Raw genomic sequence first — 26,212 nt, forward strand, 5'->3', positions numbered from 1 at the left:
ATGGAACTGGAGAGGAATTTGCAAAGGGCAGAGGGATTAAAACTAAGGCAGTTTTTCCCAGCACTGAGAACTCTCAATGTTCCTTTGACATCAGAGTAATGTCTTCTGAAGAGCCAGTATGCTTCCTTCCCTCTTGCAAAGGAGCCAGGGTGCTTGTAACCCCAAAAGTTCTAAATGTTTGTCTCTGGTTTTACTTTTGAAAGTAATTTCCAGTATTTGAGATCCTTCCAGTCAAGGGTCCTTTATGGTTGCTTAGATTAACTCTATTAAGCGGTCCAGAAGTGGCTACCTGGAGCATGGTTTGCTGCCTATTTTAGCTTACAGTCTCACATTACTTCGTAATAACATCAGCAACTGGGAGTGCTGGAGTCCCTACAATGGCAGGATGCTTGTTCTGGTTGCATCAGCCCCTCTGATAGTCATACTTTGCACAGACATAACTGTGATGTATATTTGAGTTAATTTTTGTTTGTGCTGAGGTTATTGAAACTTATTATAGCTTCTTAAATTGCTGTGTAGTCTCTTATATCTTTAGTCCTTTTTTAATGGAGGTGACTATTGGAAGGAGCCATGGAGCTGTTGAAGCATCCAGCTGAGGAACAGCATCTGAGTCATTTCAAAGAAGCAATTAAGTGGTGCGCAAGCTTTTGTCCCAGTAGCACCGCGTTAGGTATCTAGGTCAGGGTGGTGTTTAGCCCTTACAGGAAGAGAATTTGTACTGTGTAGAGTGAAAAGTTGGCTTTGCAGAGGTTTGGAAAAGTTTACTAAGTATTCATCATTACGAAAGGTGAAGTACATTTTTCACAGTCCAGAGCAATTGAACAATCCTCCAACACTGGAGCTGCAGTGGTTTCAGGCAGGGAGAGGGAGTTTTGATTTCCTCTTTGCAACATTTTCACTCCAAGTCTAAGCCTCCAAGTGCTTAAGGAGTGACCACTCCAAATGTTAATTATTTTTGCACCTTTGTTTTCTTGCATTTTTCTCCTGTTCTTCTACCTATAAAATATTCCAGATCGGAAAAGTAAAGGGTTTCCTCATGCTGTGCTAAAACTGGCCAGGTCTTCCTTGTGACGAGTGTATGACTTCATTTTGTACTGTAGAGCTTATGAAGGGAACTTAAGAGAAAAGGGAGAAAAAAAATTCTCTGATTTATAATGTGCTTTTGAAAATAGTACAGGTAATGAAGGAGAAAGGGGGGAAAAAAGCAGCAAGCATGTGCTGGATATATCCCACATAGAAATGGTGGTGGCCTCACTGCTTGCAGAAGGGCTGAGGATGCTTGAGTATTGACTGGGGAGGCTATGGGTTGTGGAGGAGCTGGCTGCCAGAACTGCCACGAGGTTTTCCTCCTTTGATTTCTGTCCTTGACAGTCCTTTAGTGCAAGAGGCAGCTGGAGCAGTGACAGAGAGCTGGGGATAAACCCAACCTGCGGCAGACCAAAGGTGAAGATCAGCTTGACTTAGTGGGAGCTGGAGCAGGCTTCTAGGGAATGGATAAGAATAGCCAAATGTTCATTGAATCAGACAGCTGCTTCCCATGGATGTGGGGTTGGTATCCTCCTGTAAATGAGTCATCTTTGCAGGCATGCAAGAAGAGTTTCATTTGTCACTCTGAATGCAGTAGGGCTTTGCCCAAGTCTCATGTAGGATCTGCGGTCTCTCACTTAATATGCAATTTGCCTGGGCAATGGTGATCTCTTCCAGTATTTATTTATACAGAATGACTTTATTTTAGAGTACCATTGCATAATGTATGTACTTGTACTTATCTGGGGAGGTTGGCTGTTGTTTAGCCTGCCATGTAAGATAGAGGTTTTTTTCCTTTTTGCACATTCTGAATATAAAATGCAAATTGAAGTGGGAATTGTGGTCTGTCTGGTGAAGACCTGGATTTGGGGCTTTGCCAGTGACCTCCCTCATGACCTCAGGTCTGAACCTGGCTCTTGCTCCTTCTGAACACCTCTCCTACAAGGATGGGCTGAGGGAGCTAGGGTTGTTCAGCCTGGAGAAGAGAAGGCTCCAGGCAGACTGTAGAGCAGCCTGCCAGTACCTGTAGGGGCTACAAGAAGGCTGCAGAGGGACTGTTTGCAAAGGCCTGCAGGGATAGGACGAGGAGCAATGGTTTGAAACGAGAGAAGAGCAGGTTTAGATTGGGTGTTAGAAGCAAGTTCTGCACCATGAGGGTGGTGGAACTCTGCGACAGTTTGCCCAGGGAGATGGTTGAAGCCTTGTCCCTGGAGATCTTCAAGGTGAGACAAGGCTCTGAGCACCTTGATCTAGTGGAGGATGTCCCTGCTGACTGCAGGGGGGGTTGGACTGGATGACCTTGGGCAGACCCAAACCATTCTATGCAAAGTGGGAATGATTGTACTTACTGTGGTACAATTAATAATACTCAGGCAAGTATCATGATGATGCTAGAATGTTTATAAATAGCTATTGTCATTAATTCTAGGAGACATCTTGCTTATAAAAATAGCTGCTTTACCAGGAATCTGTCAAACAAGGCCTTGTCAAAATTCATAGAAATATTCACACTGCTGTTTCACTTGATGTAAATGGTTATGGTACTGGTTTGGTGTCATTTGTATCTCACATACAGAGCATGGTTTGCCTTTGTTCTGAAAGATTATCTGCATTGAGTCCCTGAAGGTACAATTCTCATCAGAAAGTTTAAGTTTAGTGCAGCATGTCCCAAAATAGGAAGTTGCTTCAGGTGAGATGGGCATCTTGGTTCTTCCTCTCTATTTTTCCTGTTTCTTTCTTTGTCATCTCAGCTAGCAGGGAACATCATAAAGCATAGTTCCAGTTTATTTTTTTGGCCAGTATAATACAGGCTAAGAACCAGCTTAGCAGTATTTTTTTCTGTTGATATGCACTTAAATAAGTCATAGTATAGTATCATAGTATCAGTCAGGGTTGGAAGGGACCACAAGGATCATCTAGTTCCAACCCCCCTGCCATGGGCAGGGACACCCCACACTAGATCAGGCTGGCCAGAGCCTCATCCAGCCTGGGCTTAAACACCTTCGGGGACAGGGCCTCAACCACCTCCCTGGACAACCCATTCCAGGGTTTCACCACCCTCATGGTGAAGAACTTCCTCCTCACATCCAGCCTGAATCTCCCCACCTCCAGCTTCATCCCATTCCCCCTAGTCCTATCACTACCTGATATCCTGAGCAGTCCCTCCCCAGCCTTCTTGTAGGCCCCCTTCAGATACTGGAAGGCCACAATTAGGTCACCTCAGAGCCTTCTCTTCTCCAGACTGAAAGCCCTAACTCCCTCAGTCTGACCTCACAGGAGAGATGCTCCAGCCCTCTGATCATCCTTGTGGCCCTTCTCTGGACACCTTCCATCACCTCCATATCCCTCTTGTAATAGGGGCTCCAGAACTGGACGCAGTACTCCATAGGACTTCCCTGCTCAGGCTTGATTGTATGAAGGTGATCTGAAAGGAAGGGGAACAGGAGTCAGGTCTGGGTAGGCTGGAATCTATTTCTGACCCTGCCTATAAACAACTGCACTTAGCTAATTGGAGACATAACCATTTTCCAGTGTGTGTAATGGACATTTTATGTCTCTCTGTCCCATTTGGTGTTACAAAGATGATGTCAGAGAGAAAAGCTGGAGGTGCAGCATTGAGAGAAGGTGTGCAAGAGGGGAGTGGTTTGCAAAGTCTTGTGACCTATTTTCCATCCTGTCGTTGTCTCTGGGCCAAATTTTGGTGTTCAGCCATGAAATGCAAATAAATGAGTCAAAGTAGTGACAGAACAGAGCTGGAGAGAAGTGAGAGAGATGGGAAAAGATGCTCCAAAATGGAAGAGTGCTGGATGGCATGAGGGATGTGGCTTGAATTGAGTGATGCTGCCTGCCCTCACTCCAACCACTTGCACGTTGGAGTTGTGGGAGTTTGTGGTTGTTGCCAAGGGTTTCCTGATTCTTGTGGACACTGTAGGATATAAAGGTTAATTCAGTGGCATGATTTATTTGTTAATGATCAAAAGTTACAGTTATAGGCTAAGAGAGAGTTTTAAATGCTGTGAGCACTTTCCTTGCCACGAGAAACTGTTTACTTGTAGCAAGATAATTCTTAGAGAAGGAGAAGAATTTTAAAGCATGTTAAATAAGATTATCAGAGCATCTCTCTGCCTTGTAGTGCCCTCCTAGAGAGGCTGCCACCACCAGTCGTCATCCTATCAAACACAGTATTGGCATTTGGAATGCTGTGGCTTTATGAGGGTGATTTTTGTATGAATCACATCTGTTAGGTGCTACTACTGATCTGCAGAGTACCTGTGAAGTTCCTCCTCTTTGTTAGCTCAGAATGCTATGACATTGGTTTCTAGAAGGGCTTTTTGGCACTTGGTGCCATGGTTTAGTCATGGGGTCTGTGGTGACAGGTTGGACTTGATGATCTTTGAGGCCTCCTCCAACCTTGGTGATTCTGTGACCTTATCCTGAGTTCACGTTTACCTAACTTTGCTGATGGGTCAACTACAAAACTAGCATTTGTTTGATTGTCCCTTTCTTAGATGCTTATTTCTCATAAGAATGCAAAGTCATTCTCTAAAACCTTGGATATTTTTGCCTCCTGTTTAACAGCCAGAGCGTGTGCACCAGTCACGTGCATATCACAGCACCATGAATAATGGATGGCAACTGAAGGAAGTTTTAGAGCAGTCTTAGGACTTCTCTGGAAATGAGCACCTCAGTTTTGTCATGATGCCTTCTTTGGCTCTTGAATGCATAGACACTACTGGTCTTGATAGTCCTGAGAGACTACAGTGCACAAACCCTGGCTTTGTCTTTGTGTCAGTTGTTGAGAATCAATCTTGCTGTCACAAATGTAAATGCCTTTCTCATTCAGAATTTGTCGTTCAGGTGTGCTTAGAGATGCTACACCTTTCAGCATGTCCTTTGGTGTTTCTAGTTGTATGGAGACTCTTGGTTGGGGATTTATTTTTTGTGGGTGGCATGCCTAACTTGCTGCTAAACTCTGTGAAGATGTGTTTTCAGTCACAAGATCTCAGCATGTGTACTTAGAACTGTGTATATGGCTGCAATAATGAGAGCTTATTCAGTTACAAAACATACTTTCTTGTTTTTCATGCTCTTCTCTGCCTTGTTTGGATGATTTATATAGATATAAGGCACAAATTGTTTGCATATAGACACCACAATTCTTGACTGTACTCTGTTAAAACACTTTTGATGGTAGGGAATTGCTTCTGGAAGACTGTCATCTTTCATTTATCATCTGTTACAAGCTACTTCATTGTGGGGAAAGAAATAATATTAGGTAGGAGTGGTACAAACCCAAGCTTTCAAATACTGTTTGTTGACATGATTATAGCTTATAACTTTTCATTTCATGACTCACCCTTTCTTCAGAGATTGGTAAGATCAGCCTCTCAGAGTTAAGATGCCTTTTCATCTGCACTGAAGCCTTATCAAGTTGTTAAAGCCAGAGAACTGGGGCCAGTAATGCTGGATTCTGTCTTGGTTCTTCAAGTAGCTAATGGTGTGGTTAGGTGAGCACAGATAGATAGAAAATGTCTCTGTTTGATGGTTGTAATTAACTGCATTTAAGTCAGGTTGCTTTCAAGATAGGCACAGATGTACTCAGTGTGTGTGTATGTGTCTGTACATGTCAGCATTGCCTCATGCTGGTGTATGGACTGGGGGAGCTTGGTTTATTTTCAGTGGCACTAGGTAGACTTTCTTTTTACTCTAGTTTAACCATAAAGAGCAATTTACTAAAGCAAACTAAAGCTTAATGTTCATGATACAAGTATTTTCTTATGCAGGTTAATAGAAACACTTACACCAGGTGTATTTGGTGGGCCCCAAGATAATAGACAGGCACAGGATGCAACATAAAAAAGAAACTAAGTAAAGAAACCGCTCTTGTGTATTTAACTACTTTTGTGTATTTAACCTGCAGAATTATGTGTATCAGCAACCATTAATCATTATGGGAGAGTAAAAGCTAGAACCAAGGGTACAATACTAACCAAAAATGTATCATTCTTTAAGGATTCCCTAAGAATATGCTTTTTTTGGGGTGTCTTTAATTAGTAAATACAGAAGAGGGGGAAAAGATATTACATATATGGGTTTGCAGCCCAGAAGGCAAATGGCATCCCAGGCTGCAGCAAAGGAAGCGTGGCCAGCGTGTCAAGAGAGGTGATTCTGCCACTTTGCTCTGGTGAGATCTCTCTTGAGTACTATGTCCAGCTCTGGAGCCTTCAACATGGGAAGGACATGGACCTGATGGAGCAGGTCCAGAGGAGGGCCATGAAAATGATCAGGGGGTTGGAGCACCTCTGTTGTGAGGATCTACTGAGGGAGCTTGGGTTGTTCAGCCTGCAGAACAGAAGATTCCAGAGAGACCTTAGAGCAGCCTTCCAGTACCTGAAGGGGACTACAAGAAGGCTGCAGAGGGATTGTTTGCAGAGGCCTATAGTGATAGAATGAGAGGCAATGGTTTGAAATGAGAGAAGAGCAGATTTAGATTGGGTGTTAGGAACAAGTTCTGCACCACAAGGGTGGTGGAGCACTGGAACTGGTTGCCCAGGGAGGTAGTCAAGGCTCCATCCCTGGTGATACTCAAGGTGAGGCTGGACAAGGCTCTGAACAACCTGCTTTAGTGGAGGCTGTCCCTGCTGACTGCAGGGGGGTTGGTCTGGATGACCTTTGGAGGTCCCTTCCAACCCAAACCATTCTATGATTCTATAATCTTCTTTTGTATACGACCAGAGTCTATGCCCAGGCAGCAGCAAGAGAATACTGCTCTCCCCAGTGGTTTCCAGCAGTGTTTAGAAAGAAGAGTTTTACACAGACGCTTCTAAAATCTGTTAAAGTAAAGGATGCTTTTATTTTGTAGCATTTGACAAATAAACTGACTTCCCCAGTTGCACAGCAGTTCTGCTAAGACCACATCACTTTCAATTAGCAGCTCTGACATTTTGCATATGTTAGACACTAACTGGGTTTCATCATCCTGCCTAGGATGGAGCTTCAGGGAAGAGAAGTTTGTTACAGACCATTTTTCTCTTTGAAGTTTCAGTGCAAAGACAGTCAAAGCTTGTGAGTAAGGTAACTTTTTAAGAGGGAAACAAAATCCATTTAAAACCAGTACTGTTGTTTTCAGTGTAAAGAGAGCTTTAATACGAGGAAATTGATCAGAATAGTATTTCCTTGTGTTCCAGATAGAAGCTTCTGTGCTATTTAATATACATGCAGCACTTCTTAAAGTACCTTCACTCTTTTCCTTGCATCTTGGATTAGCTTATTGAAGAAAACACTGAATCTCAGAGCAGAGGAGTTGCCCTGCTTCTGTTCATATTGCTGTTTTGCTCCTTTATCACAATTGATTAGCCTCCCTCTTTCCATTACCGGCGCTGCAGATGTTACTGCTGCGTAAACAAAAACCAGAAGGGCAATTGACATTTCACCAGGAAAACATTTAGACTTCAATAAATGTTGGGCATTAGCCGGAATAAAGTCCGTTTGAGTGAATGCCATGGAATGGCAAGATCTTTTGGAAGGGAAGGATTATGTGTTTAGCACTGTTACCTCGCATTCCTCATGGAATTAATTGATTCATTTAAGCTACAGTAAACCAAAAGGTGCATCATGTGGAAAACTCTGTTCTGAGTGTACATGAGTCATACGAATTTTCATGGGCTGTATATGAAATACATATTCCCCCAACAAACTGATTTTACATGCAGATATGGAAATGGTGTAAAATCTGTAAGAAATCCAAGAGAAGTGAGAACTTCAGAAACATGTAGGAAAAGGGTTGATGTGAGGTGTCTCCTAAGGCAAAGGGAGAAACCATGTGGTGCTTTCTGGGGGGAAAGCTGTGGAGCAGCACAGCAGGCAGCAGTGGGACCAGCTCTCTTCCTTCTGTGTTTCAATAACACGGACTTAAGAGACGGGGATTTTCAGTCAGCAGTGATCTCCTGCTGATGTATTTGAAAGAGAAGATAGGATGATTATCTTAGAGAAGGGGATTGAGGCCTTACTTGGATAGTCCAAATTCTGAATGAGATAGCTTCATGAAATCCTGCAAGATGGCTTAAGGCATCTGTGTTAAGGAACAAAAATTAGAGCTAATTGGGGGGCAGATACTTGATTTAGCTTTAGACTGAACTGCCCAAGACAAATGGATACGAATTAGAGCTTATTGCTGCAGAGGGATATAAAATCATGAAGCCCAAAAAACAGTTTACTTTTGTTGAGCTGTTTGGGGCACAAGAAGGGATGGTACACTTACAGCTGGGTGGGCATGGGTAGGTCTGAGCTGCATTCTCAACCCCTTACCCTGACAGTCATGTTTTGGTGCGGGGAAAGCTTTGGTTACAGCTGCTAATAAGATCTTGCAGTGTTAATCAAAGTGAAGTTGAGCTTGTGTTGACTGACTGGGACTCAATGTTCTTGTGTTCTGTGAATGCATATGAGGCTGTGGCTTGGGTTGTGGCTTCCTGTCACTCTCTGCACGTACCATCTTCCTTGTGAGCAGCATGTATGTGTGTTGTTTTCATTCTGTGAAGGGACCTCTGGAGATCACCTAGTCCAACTAAAGCAGTGTCACCCTGAGCAGCTTGCCCAGGCTCACAATGTCCAGGTGGGATTGGAATCTTTCCAGAGAATAAGACTCCACAACCTCGCTGGGCAGCCTGCTCCAGGGCTTCAGCATCCTCACAGCTAAGAATGTTTACCTTGTTTAGGTGGAACTTCCTGTGTTTTGGTTGGAGCTGTTGCCCCTTGGCATGTCACTGGGCATCACTGAAAGGAATCTGAGCCCATCCTCTTGCCCCCTCTCAGGCTTCTCTTCTCCAGGCTAAACAGCCCCAGGTCTTCCAGCCTTTCCATCTCACAGAGATGCTCCAGGCCTCTCAAGATCTTTGGATCTCCCATCTCCAGCAGTTTCCTGTCTCTATTGAACCAGGAAGCACATTAAAGTATTTCTCAAGGTTTTCTAGTTGAAGGAGTAATTCAGGTTTGGAGTTAGTGTTGCCGAAAGGTCTATTGTGCTGCTGAGTAGTAGAGGGCATCCTAAAGTGTGGGAAACAGGTGGATTCAAGAAGTGAATTACCTACAAGGAGTTTCTTTAAATTCTGCTCTTCCTGGAGGAGACACCAGGTGCTAGGCTTCAGAGCAGTTTTGCAGTGTGGCACAGAGCAGGCTCTGACTTTTCTGTGCCGACAGGAGCACTGTGGTGCTTTGGTGTGAATTTCTTTTGTATCCTGGCTTCTTCACTGCTGCCCAAACAGCAGCAAAAAAGAGCATGGGAACTTACAAAGATACTGTAACATGTTCCTCCCCAAAGGCTTGGAGTACTACCTCATAAGATATATGCTTTGCTAGATTATATGGTGTCCTAACTATAGCTGGCAAAGCAGGAACATGTTTGCTTTCTGAGTAATTTGCCCTAATGACTTTGAACCCTTTTGACAAACAACAGTGATATTGTTAGCAGGCTCTGCAGAAAGCTTATCCATTGCTCTCCCTCTGATCTCTGTGCAGAATGTTGCTTTCTGCAAGCATTACTGCAAAGGAATGCATGCTGCTTGGCTTTTGCCACCCTTCCCTCTTGTTCATTCTCTGTATTTTCTAGTAAGTTAATTTCATCTTAAATAGATTGCGGTGTCCAAGGAGATCCTAGTTGCAGCTAGTTGCAGCTTATGTTGGGACCTTGGTTATATGAATGCCAGCTGAATCAAGCATTTGGAGAGATTCTTTCATATGTCTTTTTAAGTTTATAACTACATGAGAAGTTGCAGCAGTGTTTATCTACATAACTGTCACAGGGTAATTTAGCTTTCTGGTGCATGCATCTCTGCTGGCTGGGCTGCTTTACCTAGACCATGCTTTTCCCAGGACAAAAGGTTGGACCAGATGATCCTTGAGGTCCCTTCCATCCTGGTATTCTGTGATTCTCTCCAATGTGTGTTCATACTTCTTGCACATCCTAGTGCCTGAGGCCTTTCAAAGGAGCTGAATAATCCCATTCATGAATAGTCATCACTTAAGGAAAAGTTGCAGCGCTGTTTTAAATTTACCTCATGGTAATGAACACAAAAGAGAGCCCTGTGCTGATCAGTAAGCCTTGTAGGGGACTGGGGAGAGCTTGCTCTCTCCAGTTAAAAGTGGCACTGCTGTGAAGGGTGACAGAGTAGAAATCAATAGGATGCTATGGACAGCTGCCTGCTTCTGTATGACTCAGGGAATGTCTTTACTGTCAGTTTTGGTGGGGGTTTTGTTTGCTTGCTTGGGTTTCTTGGTTTGCTTTTAATAATTACTTTTCTAGCTAAAAATCCCCCCAATCCTAAACCAAAGTAACAATAACACTCCCAAACCAATAAAAAAAGGGGGAACAAAAAAGCTCAGACATGACACAGACAAGAGCTGAAGTCATCTAGCATCAGAGGTTGTCCTTTTTGTATACATTTGAGCTCCTCTGAAGTCAAACCCAGGGGATATGACGATTCAAAAGGAAGCTCATCACAGTTATTATCTACATGAAGGTGAAATACCATGTAGCTAACAGGAGTGAAATGGTCATGGAATCTGCACTCAACCTTTTGTCCTGCTCTGCAGATACCAGAGAGATGTGACTTGAATTTACCATCTTTTTGAGTTAAACTCAGAAGGCATTAGCAACATTCTGAAATGTAGTTCTTTATGTAAACACAGCAAGACCTGGAGCAGCAGGGATAAAAATCAAAATATTCCAAGGCATGCACCAGGGTAATTCAATAACCCTCACATGCAGAGGCATTTCACTCAGTGGGACTTGAACTTGACGTGCTCGGCAGGCTGGCTGTGGCTGGAAAGCAGTGTTTCCCCAGCCCACCCCAATGCCATTTCCATGCATAGCTGGCCTGGTAGGTGTAAAAATAGCCAGGCAGTGCCTGAATTGGAAATGGGCACCGACTGCTGCTGCAGTTGCTGGGGTTTCGGGTTTGCTGTGACACAGGACAGCTCGGGGAGGGAGCCTGGTCTGAGGGGCTGGGGAGTGGAGCTCAGGGAGGATCCTCCCCCAGGAGCGGCAGCTGTCCTTTGGGAGCGCTGGGACAGTCCCACTTGTAGGAGTTAGTAGCAGAACTGCTATGGGCAATGCACCAATTTGCCAGGCTTGTCATTCAGATAAGGGCATAAGTACACAAGGCATCATACAGGATTTGGATAAAATCCCTGACTACTATGGATTCATCAGTGAAGAAAGTAAAGATCCCGAAGCCCTGGTAAGTCTTGGCTGAAGAAAACAGGAATCAAAGGTCAGGTTTGTGCACGTTAGATTTGGAAAGGATCTCTTTGCTCAGCTTGAGTCCTCCCTGATGATAGCTTGCAGTATTAAGAGATCTCCTAAATGTGTCCCTGTTGAAGCTTTGCTTTTGCTGTTGAGACTGACTGTGATGAAAAATCATCTGTCACTGAGCTGTGCAGTCATTTAAGTGTTGTCAGCTACCCAGAGGTTTCGGTGTATGGGGAGAGAGCAGTGTCAGTGAAACAAGCCTGTCAAATGAATGGATGTGATCCATTACCCTGGCTTACGCTGCTGCTGCAGATGATCCTGTGTCCATCATCCTCAAAACTGGAACACTGTGAGGCTTCTTGAAGTTGTCTGTCAGCACACAACGTTATTTTGTGTGTTTGCAGCAGAGGCAGAGTCCCACAGATCTTTATGCACTTGAAGGTCACAGCGTTGAGTGGGACTGGGCACATGCAAGGGGCTTGCTGGAAGACTGGAGAGTTTAGTACGTGCTTATATCAGTAATGTCAGCATTCGATTTGCAAGGCAGAAGACCATCACTGGAATAACTGCAGGTATAATGTCCATGGCAAGTGAAGTGCCTCTTTCCTCTTTTTCAGTCGTTTCCCCCCCCCCTTCTTTTTGGGAAATTGATTATTAAAGAGCTATTTCAATCAGAATTGGCCATGAAAGGAGGAGGTAGCATCAAAACTTCTGGCAGAACAGGAAGGCCAGAAAACCTTTCATGTGATCTATCCAAATACTATGTTCTCCTATATTTTTCTCACCTCATCATTACATTTTACACTTGAATGAATGACTGCAGTGCATTATAGGAAATGTAGTTGAGTGACATCATTGGGAGGATACCAGAGGCACTCCCAGTGGCAGAACTCGTGAGAAGTTCTGCTTCGTCCGAGGAAATAATTCTGATTCTGTCTTGATTTTCTGGTGGGAAACTTTTTTGGATGAAATTTTCTGACTGCTTTTATTGCTTATTTCACTGACAACACAGTTGAACCAGTCCTGGAGAAAGAAAACTTTCTTTGAGCTAGAACACAAAATTGAAGCCTCAAAGGAAAATGCTGCAGCATTTCTGATGGGGAAACGGGAAGTCAGGAGGAGGGGTGCTGCCCAGTGTAGGACTTTCCAGAGCAGGGAAGGGGAGAACAAGCTGCTTCCACTGCTGACTGTGTGGATTTCAACAGACATTATTGACTTTTCCTTAAGGTGAGGGGCCTGAAGCTGTTAGCAAATGGCTGGAGGTTCCCTGTGACACAAATAAGCAAACTGCAGCAGCTTTGTCTGGATGTACAGTCTGCAAGCTGCCCTTCTGCATAAGGTCAGGTCTTTGAGGAGGCAGGAGCGAGCCAAGTCGAGCAGCATGTGATCTTTGAGGGGATTTTGTTTGTGGGTTTTTTTCCTGCATTCTTTTCAGTCAGCCTTCAGAGCTTTTCAGAGCAGGCAGAGATCAGGCACTTTGATAATGTCTTTGAATCGTTTAATCGTAAAATCTCGGCTTTATATGCTTCTGGAAGGGACTGACAGGGCTGCTTTAGAATAGCTGTCTTGCCTCAGACCTTACAGTGCTTGGAGATTCCAGAGGAGAACTGCTCTGTTTCCCTAAGCAGCTTTGCAGTCTCTCATTATTATTAGGGTTCCATTAAAAAAAGGTTAATAAAAACAAAGTTTAAAGAGTAGCACATCAAGCTGAATGTGGTGCCTCCATGTATCCAGTACCAGATACAAGGTTCTGAGTAACTCAATTGGTGTTCAGCTGATTCCAACAGCAAAATTGCTTTGGATAATCTAAGCTTTTTCTGAACTAAAATCAAATAGTCTGCTGCTTCAGGTTCACCTTGCTGAGGGAATCAGAAATGTGTTGGTTTGACTAGGCTGAGCTGTCTATATGATAGAATAGAATAGAATTAACCAGGTTGGAAAAGACCTTTGAGATCATTGAGTCCAACCCATCACCCAACACCATCTAATCAACTAAACCATGGCACCAAGCACCTCATCCATTCTCTTCTTAAACACCTCCAGTGATGGTGACTCCACCACCTCCCTGGGCAGCACATTCCAATGGCCAATCACTTTTTCTGTGAAGAACCTCTTCCTGACATCCAACCTAAACCTCCCCTGGCACAGCTTGAGACTGTGTCCTCTTGTTCTGGTGCTGGTTGCCTGGGAGAAATAACTTTCTCAAATAGGGAGTCAGATTTTGATACTGAGTTCATATTTGAAATAAAAGCAGCATTAAAAAAAAAGGGCAACTAACTCTTCAGTAACCATCTATTAAAGATTTCGTTATCTTGGGGTTTTTATGTGCTGAAACAGCTGACAAAACACTGGGGTTCAGCCCTTTCACTGTACATTAGTCTCCTCCTTTACCTGGATATTTAGTTACACTTAAAATAGCAAATATGAAGGTATGATCCAGTCATGCTTCACGTTGTTTTTCAGCCTACCTAGGACAGACTGCTCTCTGAGGTTGAGGACAGGGTAATTCCCAACTCTTTCTGCATCATTTGGAGGAGGAGCACTCTCCCTGCACCAGGATTTGGCAACGTGGACATTTAGGTGATTGTACAAGACAGTGGGAGAGTCAATGCAGGGAGCTGGCAGTGGACAAAGTTAAATTCTTCATTTACTACTTCAGAGTCTGTTTTATCATTTGGTTCAAGGAAGATCTTTGCAATGAGTCTTGCTGGCAGAGCTGGCATTGAATCAGGCACTGCTGCATTTCAGTGACACTCATTTTGTGGGCATCTATTTTAGTTCATCTCAAAGGAACATGAAATGATTTATTTCTGGTTGTGGTACCACTAAGATTGAATCAATGGGTGATCAGTTAATGGTGTTTAGGTAAGGAAAGCTGTTGGAGCCTAGCATGGATGGTGTTAGCACATTTCTTTTCTTAGAAAGATGATAAGACAAGGGGGTGGAAGGGGATGAAAAATTAGGAGTGATGGTATCCTCTGTCAACGGTCTGTCATAAACTTCACTCACAGGCTAGGTTTTAGTTAAGGCTAGTTTTTATTCTATGAGATATGCTTTGAATGGCATCCTAATTCTTTCTAAAGGTGTTCTAGCATTATTACCTCTTGATTTAGGAACATGGAAACTTGCCATGGAATCCATTTAAATACTTACTAAGTGCTAAAGTTGGTACTGACACCTCAAAATCTCACTGTATAGTGTCCAGATGATCTTAAACATTTGTTCTTCTTTTAATATTATTCAAGAAGTCAGTAAAAGTGTCACAGAGAGCTAAGACTGATCCTGTGGCTCTTCTGAACATACCTGAATCCTTATTGTTTCAGGAAATGAGTAATGGATACTTCTCACTCAAGTGGCAGCACAGGCAGTTTCCCCATGCAACAATAGGATTTTCCTTTCTGGTTTGGGAGTAGTTTAAAAGTCTCAGTGAAAGGCATGAAGATTTTACTAGGTTTTAGGATTACTCAGCCTATGGTAGAAGATTCCATTCATTAAACCCAAATCCACTGGGGTTTGGCCTTCTAGGTGCTTTGGAGATTCTGTTTTGGAGATTCACACTGATGAATACAAGTCAGACTTGCACACATTGTTTCCAGCCCGAGATTTGCAGCAGAACATTTGTTTTGGAGAATATGGATAGCCCAGTGGGACATCAGGGATTACACATGCCTGAAGTTCAGCTAGTTCTGCAGTGCTCTTCTGGGCTAGGATACTATTTCTGATGTTCCTTTACATTTTAAAATCAGATGGATCAAAAATAACTTCTGTCATGTCAAGTTCTGCGTTTGGAAGGAACACACAGCTGGGCAAAAGACTTTTATTCTATTCCTTTTCACAGCAAACTCTGCAATTTTGCCTCTGCTCTCACAAATCTTTCATTGACGTAGCAAAAGTCAGCTGGTGCCAAGTCCAGGATGGCAAATTAATGGAGGTAGTGGGAGGCCTCCTACAGATGTCTGTGGCAGCTGAGTATCATAAAGGGTTTATACATGACATTTGCTTCTTGGCTCAAGTAAGGGCTGATTTTACAGTAGTTCTCTTCCTCTTTTGCTGTATTTGCTAATATTGGCCCAAACTCAGGAACAGAGTCAAGTGTGTATTTAAACCCACCCTTTAGCAAATATGTTAAACTTGGATAATTTGGGATCAATTGGATATTGTAAAAACTAAGTGCATTCTCCAAGTGTAGCCCTTTGTCCTTCTCCTGGTTCTAAACAAAGCAAGACTGATGAGGCACTTCAGTGGAAAGGAAAGAGTGGCTGCAGAACTAGCAAAAGAGTCCAAGGCATTGAAATATAACAACCAGCATCAAATGAAAGTCACTTAGGAGTAATTGGGAATTTCCCCATCAGTAGCAAAAGTCTTTGTAGTAAAATAAGGAAGTGCTGCAAACTGGCATATGCAAATATTAAAATTACTGGAAGAGGTCTTTCAGTTCCACAGTTAGGAAAATACTTCACAATTAGAATACATTTGTTATTGTAGAATGTGGGTATATCATAGAGTACTCCTCAAGCCACCTATATGTGCCTAGCTGCTTTTATTGACATCTTTTACCATCTCCAGCCATACCAATGAAATTCATTTGTAAAGGATACTCTTAAGTCTTGTGTGTCGTTGCACGCTGCATCTCCTTTGGGTTTCAGCCTCTTTGCCTACCATCAGAAAGCTTTTACCATGTAATAAACACAAACATTAGTTTGCCCAACTGCTTTGGCACTGTAGAGTTCTGGGTCCTACTTTTTGATTCGAAATTGGGAATGCTTTAATCCTGGCTCATATGGGTTATGGGTTGGACTTGATGATCTCAAAGGTATTTTCCAACCTGGTTCGTTTCGGTTCTGTTCTGTTCTATTCTATTCTATATTCTATTCTATTCTATATTCTATTCTATTCTATATTCTATTCTATTCTATATTCTATTCTATTCTATATTCTATTTTATTCTCAGTGTATAGCACAAAAGCTTTTTCTTTTCTAGTAGCTCTAGGCTGCCCAGCTTGGTGGTGGAGTCACCCTTCCTGGGAGGGTTCAAAAAATGTGTGGACATGGTGCTTTGGGACGTGGTTTCATAGCCTTGCTGGTCTGAGGTTGATGATTGGACTCAATGATCTCAGAGGTCTTTTCCAGCCAAAACAATTCTGTGATTCTCAGGCATCATTGCCACACACTTCTTGCTGTGCCAAGGCCAGGGCCCATGTCCATACTGTATGCAACAGTGAGGTGTGAGGGCAGCTCCAGCCACAGTTCTATCAAGTGGTGGCAACTTCATCCCCTGTGTGACATTCTGATTAATTGGTCTAAATACTCAAAGCTCCTTAAATTATTCAGGAGCATCCTCAAAGAATATTTTGCTTTTCTGATTTGTAACCATTATCAGCAGCTCAGAGATTAAAATAACTAATTGCTGGATGCTATTAGCTACATCTTGTTAGAAAACATTTAACTTGTTGGTGACCTCTGGTCTCTGAAAGCTTTTCTTCCTTTTCACAGCTCCTATGGTTCTGCTTCCTCTTTCTTGCCAAAAAAGGCTGGTTTATTGTAAGGTCAGGTGTGCCTTTTTCCTGGATAAGAGGTTGTTTTGGATTGAGAGAGAGAGAGTCAAAACTGCTATTTTAGAATTGTGGCCTTTGTGGTTCAGCTGTTTCTTGATAAATTCTGTAGGACCAGAGGTACATAGCAGGATGAGTTAGGTCTGAATCGCCTGGACACGCTTGAGTGGGAAAAGCTCTGTGATAAAAATACTTCTTTGAAGTAAGAAAATGGGGCATGGTGTTCATCCAGGAATTTAGATACTGAAATTTCTCTAAGATCTGTGATTTAATCTGTCTTACTTCATATCTTCCAGTAAATTAATGGAAGGAAAACATTCATCTTCTTCATAAGTATAGGCAGTGGCTTTGAAAGTACAGCACCGTTGTAGTTGTTTTCTTTCAGTATATGAACTTCATTTCATTAAAGGCTGGGAAAATGTTTCCCTTGGAGCTGTTATCTCATTGAACTGTACCAGTGTTAGACTCCTCAGCCTGTTTCTTTGCAAGTGCAAGCTTCAGCTCACATCCTGGCATGTGTATCAGAACTGCAGGCTGAGACTCTGCTGAGGTAGTTTAATTAAAACTAAAAAAATAGAACTAAATCCCTTTACCTTCCTGCAGTCAGAGCTGCAGCTTAGGCTTGCAGTTGGTGGTATCAGTGTGCTGCTGTTGTGATGCCCTATGGAGATCAGCAGCACTTTCTGCTCAATAGAAAAATAACTTGGGGTATAAAAGGTAAAATGTGAGCTGCTGGAAAACTAGCTGGCATGTTTTACAGAAACTCTTCCATGAGGAAACAGAGTTCCTTTTGAGGTGTCCTATCTTTCACCTTTGGATGCTGGTTTGGGAAAAGCTACCATATTGGCAAAAAATCCCCATGTGAGAAATGTGTTGGGGAAGGGTAACGCCTTGTCTGTGCCCATTTAAGCCATGGCTGCTTTGAACAGATGGTTTCTGAAACTGGGACAAAATGTAGTGGTAGTCTCAAGGGTAGGAGCATAAACTGACACACGAGAAAGTCCCACATGATTAAACACTGGTGGAATGTGTTTCCATACCTCTCATTCTCCCTCTGCATCTTCTAACTACTGAATAACAAGAAGAAACCACAAAACCCTGGGTTTAGATGATGCAACTTTCCTTCTGCAGTGAGCTGAGTTCTCAGCTCTAGGCATTACCTGGACATATTGAGTCAAGAAACCACCACCCAGCTAAGAGCTCTTTAGTGAAGAGGAGGAGCTAATAAGCCATCAGCATTTTACTGATTGTAGAAGCAACTGTTGGACAAGGACTGCCACACAACTCTGAAGTTTATAAATGACATTAACCCTGCCAGGTATCTCTGCAGACTGCCAAAATCTGTCCTAATGCTGGATTTCTGTGCCATAATAATACAGGCTTGTACATGAAAGGTTTTGAGTGTCTTGATTTATATAAAGCATACACTTTAACAGCAGGTTTTGCTTGCTTCCTGCTCAGGCCCAGCCTTTTTAAAAGATGCAAATAAACAAATTTGCTCCATAAAATCACAGAATGGGACCTTAGAGATCATCTACTCCAACGTCAACTCAACTAGACTCTACTAAGCTGGGCTGCTCAAGGCCTCATCCAACCTGGTCTTGAACACCCCCAGGGAGGAGGCATCCACAGCCTCCCTGGGCAACCTATTCCACAGTCTCACCAATCAGAACTTCCTAAGATCCAGCCTAAACCTACTTTCCCTCAGCTTCAAACCATTCCCCCTTGTCCTGTCACTAGACACCCTTATGAAAAGCCTCTCTCCAGCCTTCCTGTAGGATCCTTTCAGGTATTTGGAAGGCAGCTCTAAGGTCCCCCTGAAGTGTTCTCTTCTCTAGGCTGTGGTGTGTCCCAGAGTCAATGTTTGAAAGGTGTCACAATGGGTTATTGGCATTTAGATACATGCTTTAATGCACATACAAACAAACAAAAGAAGTTAAATGAAGGTGTAGAACTACTCTTTGGTTATTATGCATCAGGTCTGAGTTCTGGTTTTGCTGTTGTTCCATTAGTCAGCTCTGTTTTACAGATGAGAATTGTTCAGTAGGTCTCATTGTTAGACTGTTCTCCCATGGAGATAGTTGTGGTTATTGACAGGTTGGGGTCCCTCACTTTCTTTGAAGGGGGAAGGAACCCAAAGCCAATCTGCAGGAATCATTTTACTATAGACATGATTTCAAACAAGGCTTGGGATGGTTTGGATAATGTTATTATGGAAACTGAATCCTCCTACTCCCCCAGTCTTTCCTTTTTAAGCATGAAGCTGGTTTTCACCAGCAAATTTGAATATGTGGAGGAATTCCGATGAGTTTGGTTCAGCATATGATGATTTCATGGTTTTATTTTTGCACCTCTCTCTCTCAAATGCCTTTAAGAAAGAGGCACATGCTCTGTGTGGTAAGTGATGTGGTGTGCTGTGAGACAGGAGAGGCAACCAGAGTGAGGGCAGTTGGAACAGAAGGGAAGGCTTCTGAGTCTTTGAATAAAAGACTCTATTCTACATGTGATTCAATTACTGAGATTCCCTGAGCTCTGTCTTTCAATTTCTGGCATTGCAGTTAGCAAGAAAGAAGCTGAAGCCACAGCCTCACAAATATTTTCTTTTTTCTTTAAGATAAATCATATGCTCCCATGATTTCCTGTTTTCCTACACAGTCTGTGATAGCTAGAGCCTTACAAAAAACATCCTGCATTCTGCAGTGAGTGTTCTAAAAGTTATAGCAACTCCCCCCCAACATTATAGTTTATTTGTGCTCTGAAAATTCCACTTTCTCGCTGAAATGATTTATCTTCAGTCTAAAGTTAGAGAAGAAAAGTTAAGCTAAAAGGCAGGAGCTTCCTAGAAGGTTCAATAACACCAAATATTCCTCACAAATCTATAGCATGGATCAGACTTGTATTCTGTCTTGAACTCAGGCTCACTTGGTGGCTGGTTCAAGCTAAACTCTTCTCTTGTAAATCTTTCTGGTCCCTGTCAGCAGAGTGCTTGCTATTGGGAATGATCTGCAAGGGTAAAACTCCTTAAGAAAGCATCAGAGGTGTGTGCATAGAGAGAGAGGATGGAATAAATACTGTGTGGTGCAAAAGCTCCATGGCTCTCTCCTCTTTCTTGTCAAGAAAGTGCCTTCAAATGATAGTTTGGTGCCTGTTTGTCTTCACCAGTGAGCAAACTAGGAGTAGCAGGTGTCCCTGCCCATGGCAGGGGGGTTGGAACTAGATGATCCTTGTGGTCCCTTCCAACCCTGACTGATACTATGATACTATAGTAAATACCCATATGCTAGGTTCTGTGCCACTGAAATGCTTCAGGAAGGTAACAAAAATCTACATGTGAGGAAACAAAATATTTCAGGAGGTTACTGAATCAACTGGGAAATCCCACAGATACAAATCATCATTTCCTAGCAAGAGCAGAGAAAATTGCTGCTGTTGACTACTCAGACAATTTGTCACAATGGATTTGAATTTGTAATGTGCTAAAGTGAGTTGAGTTGCTGAGACAATAGTGCTGCCCCAAATGCTTTTTTAAAGACCTTGAAAGAATGAGGAAAAGGAGGAACTACTGATGACCTACTGAAAAACTGGAGATGGCAGACAAAAGCAGGAAAGGAAATCCAGATCTGGATACTCCTGACTTTTGAGCTTTCAAACACAGTGCTGAACCTATGGAGCATTCCATGGGACCTCTCACTGGCTTTTGTGCTGGAATTTCTGCTTGAAGCAGCTGAATTTCTGCTTCATGTCTTACTTGTGTGGTAAGCTTGATTTCAATGTGACATCATTCATGTCTGTGAGAAAGTATTTTGAACTAGGAGAGGCCACACTATGAAGAGGTGGGTTCAAATATATTCATTTCATGTGACATCAATACATCTTACTGTCAAGAAATTCATAAACCCCAAAGATGGTGTAGGCCAGGAGTCACTAGATGAAGCACCAAGATCTCATTTGGTATCATGAGGATTTTAGCAGTCCTGTTGCTTTTCTGTTCACAGTCAGACACTGGTATTTCAGAGTGAGACCATGCACAGCAAGAGGCACTGCTGGAATCAAAGTGCCTGCCAGGGGGTGAATCACGAGGAGCTAATTCAAAGAATCCTAGAATGGTTTGGGTTGGAAGGAACCTCCAAAGGTCCAACCCCCCTGCAGTCAGCAGGGACATTCTCCACTCTATCAGGTTGCTCAGAGCCTTGTCAAACCTGACCTAGAAGATCTCCAGGGACTGGGGCCTCAGCTACCTCCCTGGACAACCTGTTGCAGCATTCCAGCACCCTCATGGTATAGAACTTGTTCTTAACATCCAATCTAAATCTCCTCTTCTTGATATGGTCATCCTGTCACTGCAGGCCTTTGCAAACAGTCCCCCTGCAGCCTTCTTGTAGCTCTCTTCAGGTACTAGAAGGCTGTTATGAGGTCTCCTTAGAGCCTTCTCTTCTCCAGGCTGAAGAATCCCAGCTCCCCCAGCCTCATGATAACTCCTCATGTGGACAAGAAGTTCATGTTCCACATTGTGATGGATTTTCAGGTCCATGTGGTGTATCTTGAGGTCATGTGCTTTGCAGTAATTTAATTCTGAGATAACAAAAGTATGAATCAAGGAAATGAGAATCTAATTGGAAAGCTCTGCTTCCATCTTCTTAGCCAGAACAAATGGAACGCAGTCACATGGTCTTAGCTGCAGTGGGAGCATCCAGCAGGAACTGAGGCTTAACAGCTTTAGTCTTTCATGTTACTCTATGTAAAAGCAAAGCAAATGATGATTGATTCACCCCTAATAAACCAGAAGTTGTCTGTATTCATTTGCAGCATCATCCATCCTGAACTTCTAAAAAGTATAACATAGAAGCTTGGATTGGTGACTGACTGTGGAAGTAGTGAAACAGTGGGAAGAAAAATAGGGGAAAAGAAGATAAAATGTGTATCCTATTGAGGGCAAAGATGCTTTTCCCATTAATTTCATGAGTGTCTGGATTTACCCCTGGTCTGCTGGAATATTTGTTCTTGGCTGATGCCTTTGCCAAGCCAGCTGATTGCTTTTTCCCAAGGACGTTTAAAGATTAAAATATAATTTGGTGCTTTTATGCACACATGCAGCTCACAGGAGGGGCTGCAGTGCTAAGAGCTATCCTTCAATCTTCAGAGGGATCTCTTTCAAGTACCTGTCAGCATCAGCTCCTGTGTCAAGCCTCATCTCCGTGCTCATCTGACCGAAGCCTGGAGCTGTAGAAGGATTCTGTCACCGTGCATTCCGGTGCCACCTTCCCTTTCACCCCTCAGAGCACGTTTAGAAAGATGGGCTGGTTTCTTAATGGTAGAAGATGTGGGAAATGTGCTGAAGTTTGCTGAAAGGAATTTAAAAGGCAATATTTTTGTCTTGGCATGTAGTGCAGTTGTAAGAAGCATGGTTGTGATGACATCCATCTGTTGCAGATTAAAATAGGCTGGAATCGGGGATTGTGAAGCGAGTCAGTACAGCGTGATAAGTCGGGTGACCAAAATAAACGCCCTGAAATACATGGCTTTGTTGAGCAGCATTAGTAAGCTCAAAGTGGGAGGCTTTCAGGACATTCTGTTTTTTCCCCTGGTATCTGATGTTGTGTTAGTAGCCAGTTTACCTGGGTGCAGGATTCCATGTGGGTGAACATCAAAGTACAGGCTGGTTTCAAAGAGCCAGTGTAATTTTGTGTCATGCTTGTAGATAAAGGCAAGAGGGCTCACACATTTCACACTCCCTTGCTTACCAGTACAGCCCACCAGCAGCTGCAAAAGGAAAACACAAGGTTGTTTTATTTTTAACCTATAAATGCTAATGAGGCTTTAATTGCCAGCATCTGAATGCAGGAGTGAGTGTGTCTACAACGTGATCCTGGATTTAGGTCCTCCGGTTTGAGTCCTTCATCCGCTTTGTTCTATGGTTAGCTACCCCTGCAGTGCTGCCCTGCTTTGGAGGACCTTTGTTCCCTTAAATATACCCCACTTGTGTGGCACAGGTGATAAAATAGCTCCACAGGACTTGTTTGCTGTTGGATATTGTGTTTCCCCAGGATGTACCTGTGTGTAAGCTGGTCTGTGCAAGAATGTGAGCTGCACTCATGGCACTTCTTATGCCAAGCACAAATCCAAAGCCAGGGGATGGAGTTTTTTTCCCTTTTCAGTATAGCCAAGAGCAAGATCAGCCAATTACTTCCTGAATTTTGAGCATGTATAACTCCACAAGATTTACTAGTGAGTTGATGGATATTTTTTTCTTGCTGCTATTATCAATCCCACTGGTTATTATGATTTTATTTTTTTAATTATTGATTCTTTTTGTGTTTTGAACTTCAGCATTTATTGCACTATTTTGTTCACTCAAACAGGTCTACAGTTAAGAGGGGGAGGGTCTTTTTACAAGGGCTTGATGTGAAGGAATGGATTGAAGCTTGAAGAGGGGAGACTTTGAGTAGATATGAGGAAGAAATTCTTGACAGTGAGGTTGGTGAGACTCTGGAACAGCTTGCCCCAGGAGGTTGTGGATGCCCTCTCCCTGGAGGTGTACAAACCATGATGGACAAGGCCTTGAGCAGCATGGTCTAGTGGAAGGTGTCCCTGCCCATGGCAGGGGGTTGGAACTAGATGGTCTTTAAGGTCCCTTGCAACCCAAACTGTTCTAGGATCTTTTGTGCCAGAACTGCCGAAGCATGTGTATGCTAATTAATGCAGATAGATTGCAAAGTCTGTTGTCTTCACAATTTTATTCTCCTGCAGCATAAACTGTGGAAACCTCTTGCTGGGAATGAAGTTGTGCTTGCTTTTAAACAAGAGCTAACTAGAGGCTTTTTTTCCTTCTCTTCTTTTTTTTTGCAGTCTGACAGCAATGCAAGCTTCCTCCGAGCTGCCCGAGCTGGCAATCTGGACAAAGTAGTGGAGTACCTGAAGAGTGGAATTGACATCAACACATGTAACCAGGTAAGGTATTTGAAGGACAGAGCTTGCCAGAGCAAGTTGTAAGATCTGCCCCTCAAACCCTTGTTTTATCAAGCTGGATGACTTCATGCAGATGTTTTGATTCACCTCAAGCTGTTTTCAATCTTGTTCTGCAGTGATGCCCTTCTACAGGAAGTTGATAATGTCTATACAATTGTGCTGCTTTCTACTAAAGCTTTGTGTGAGCCTTTTTGGGTTCATCTTTCTTCCTGTAGGTATATGGATATAAGGTAGTGAAGTACCTATAATCAAAACCTAAGGTGTACTTTGGTAGTCTAACATGAATGGACTTGCTGTTGTGAAGTTCCACATCTAATGGCTGCTCCAGTTGTATGGCTACAACAGAATGAGATTGAACTCTGGCCAAGCAGGAGACTTGTAATCTGGTTTTCTTTCCCATACTGAGACTCTCTCATTCTGGTAGTTGTCTGGAGAAGTGGGACTGTGCCAACACTGATATTTTTTGCTCTGTTAGTTATTGCTGTTTATCTGTTGTAGCCATTTATTAATTGTAATGAGGCATGGCCAGGTAATGAGTGTTCCTCCTTCTAATAAAAGAGAAGCCTTTCTCCAGAGAGCTTGCATTGCAGATTGGGGTTGAGGAGCAATAGGTGTTGCAACAAATTGACAGATGAGCAGAGAATGGTAGTGAGATGATTGTGATTAATAAATTCCAGAGCCTGCCAGCTGTTAGGTTCTGGGCAAAAAAAATGTCTGAAGGCTAGTGTGGGCTGACATCCTTGGCAGACTGAGGAAGAAAGCCATGGATGAACAATTATATCCTTTGCTTGTATGTGAAGATGTGGAGAGCCTGGGGTTTCTATCACACCTGGAACAAGAGTCCTCTTCCTGGGCACACACTCATATGTTATTAATAACAATAACTTACAAGAAATTACAGGTTGATATTTGTAACAACTTTTTACTATTTTAAAAGAAATCATCCTTGCCCAATTTGCAATCTATTGGTACATCTCTCTCCAAAATGGAGACTTTTGGTCTGTTACCAGTTTTGTGCTTAGTTTTCGGGGCCTGTTGTTGCTTGGCTTACTCATTCAATTAATGTGACTATTGGTGGAATGGGATAGAAATGGAATAATTCACACTAAAGAGAGCAGATGCTAGTGAGATAAATAGGTACATTTGGACATTAGCTGTGATTTTTATCACTATACATTCTGCTTCCTTCCTCTTCTGCTTCCTTCCTCTTCTGCTTCCTTCCTCTTCTGCTTCCTTCCTCTTCTGCTTCCTTCCTCTTCTGCTTCCTTCCTCTTCTGCTTCCTTCCTCTTCTGCTTCCTTCCTCTTCTGCTTCCTTCCTCTTCTGCTTCCTTACTCTTAAGACATACTAAATATACATAATTCATATTATAAGCAAGAACTTTGTACTGTGTTAACCATTCTCTTCTGCATTTCTGGTGCCTCTTTAACTTCAGTGGTTCAGTTCTAAAGGAGACTTGTTTGGTCTGTTGGTTGCCCCAAAGCCCAAATGCTATCTTGGTCATCATAAAAGTTTAAAAGGAATTATTTAATTTTTTTTTTGCAACTGTGAGGCTGGTGCATAGCCTTGTAGGTCCTCAGTGGCTTCTAAAACACTTCTTCATTTTGAAGTTCAAAGGAAGCAGGAGGTGGTTTAGCGCTCGGCAGTGCCAGTCTCCTCCCTCATGAGCCGTTGCTGGAGCTGTAGATGTAATTGTGTTACCCAGAGCAACATCAAATCCAATTCAAAATGTGCACTCACATAGCAGAAAGAGCACTGGGCAGTCTGGGCATGACAGAAATATTGCATAGTACTGTATCACACCAAGCACAGCACAGTCAGCCATGGATTGTCCCTCACCATCCCACGCAGAGCACCTGATCCCCTGTGACCTGGGCTGCGGAAGCCTGAGGTTTCCCTTGCTATTTCTGAGAGGTTTCAGCCGATAAGCAAACATTGTGGGAGGTAATTTTAGCTGACTAGCTAACTTGGGTCCAAGCAGATTAAAATCTTGTAGCTCACTTGCTTTAGCAAGGCAATTCTAATTGCCCTCAGATGGCTAGAGAGCAGCCATGGGTTTTTACCTTGTTTCAGAAGACTAAACTCAAATATGTTTCTATTACTGGTCAAACTTACCTAGAAGATAAACCATTTAGCATATAAAAAGAGATTTCAATGTCCTACCTCCCCTTTCAGGAAAGTTATGCTGCTGCAGAAATGCACTGTTAAGTTTCACCATTGCTATGACTGTCATGTGAAGGAATATTTTAGCTTGGCTCTTTTCTGTCATCTAAATCCAATTACTTTTGCTTTTTAGCTTAGGGACCTACATTTGCAACGCTTCTTTAAGTGACTGGTGCCAGCAAATTTAATAAGACTATAAGTGTGACTTAAAATAAATATGCAAGTGTCTGCATTGGTCCTGAACAGTGTCTTGATATTCT

The 26,212-nt window shown here is 42.8% G+C and overlaps 1 protein-coding gene across 50 annotated transcripts in view; it reads left to right on the forward strand.

Moving 5' to 3' along the window:
• ANK2 (ankyrin 2) overlaps positions 1-26,212 on the forward strand; it is a 296,641-nt gene that overhangs the window by 150,706 nt on the left and 119,723 nt on the right. For 28 of the 50 annotated variants that reach the window (XM_068153843.1, XM_068153848.1, XM_068153849.1 and 25 more), the window contains one exon: positions 23,671-23,772. In XM_068153843.1, coding sequence (XP_068009944.1) covers positions 23,671-23,772 — 102 coding nt within the window. Of the gene's footprint in view, positions 1-11,126; positions 11,262-23,670; positions 23,773-26,212 lie in introns of those variants that run through there. The other 22 variants (XM_068153858.1, XM_068153862.1, XM_068153865.1 and 19 more) reach the window with 1 other exon arrangement.

This window comes from Melanerpes formicivorus, unplaced genomic scaffold (assembly GCF_026170545.1).
Source record: "Melanerpes formicivorus ecotype bairdi unplaced genomic scaffold, bMelFor1.0.p_v2 SCAF_27, whole genome shotgun sequence".
Classification (NCBI taxonomy): domain Eukaryota; kingdom Metazoa; phylum Chordata; class Aves; order Piciformes; family Picidae; genus Melanerpes; species Melanerpes formicivorus.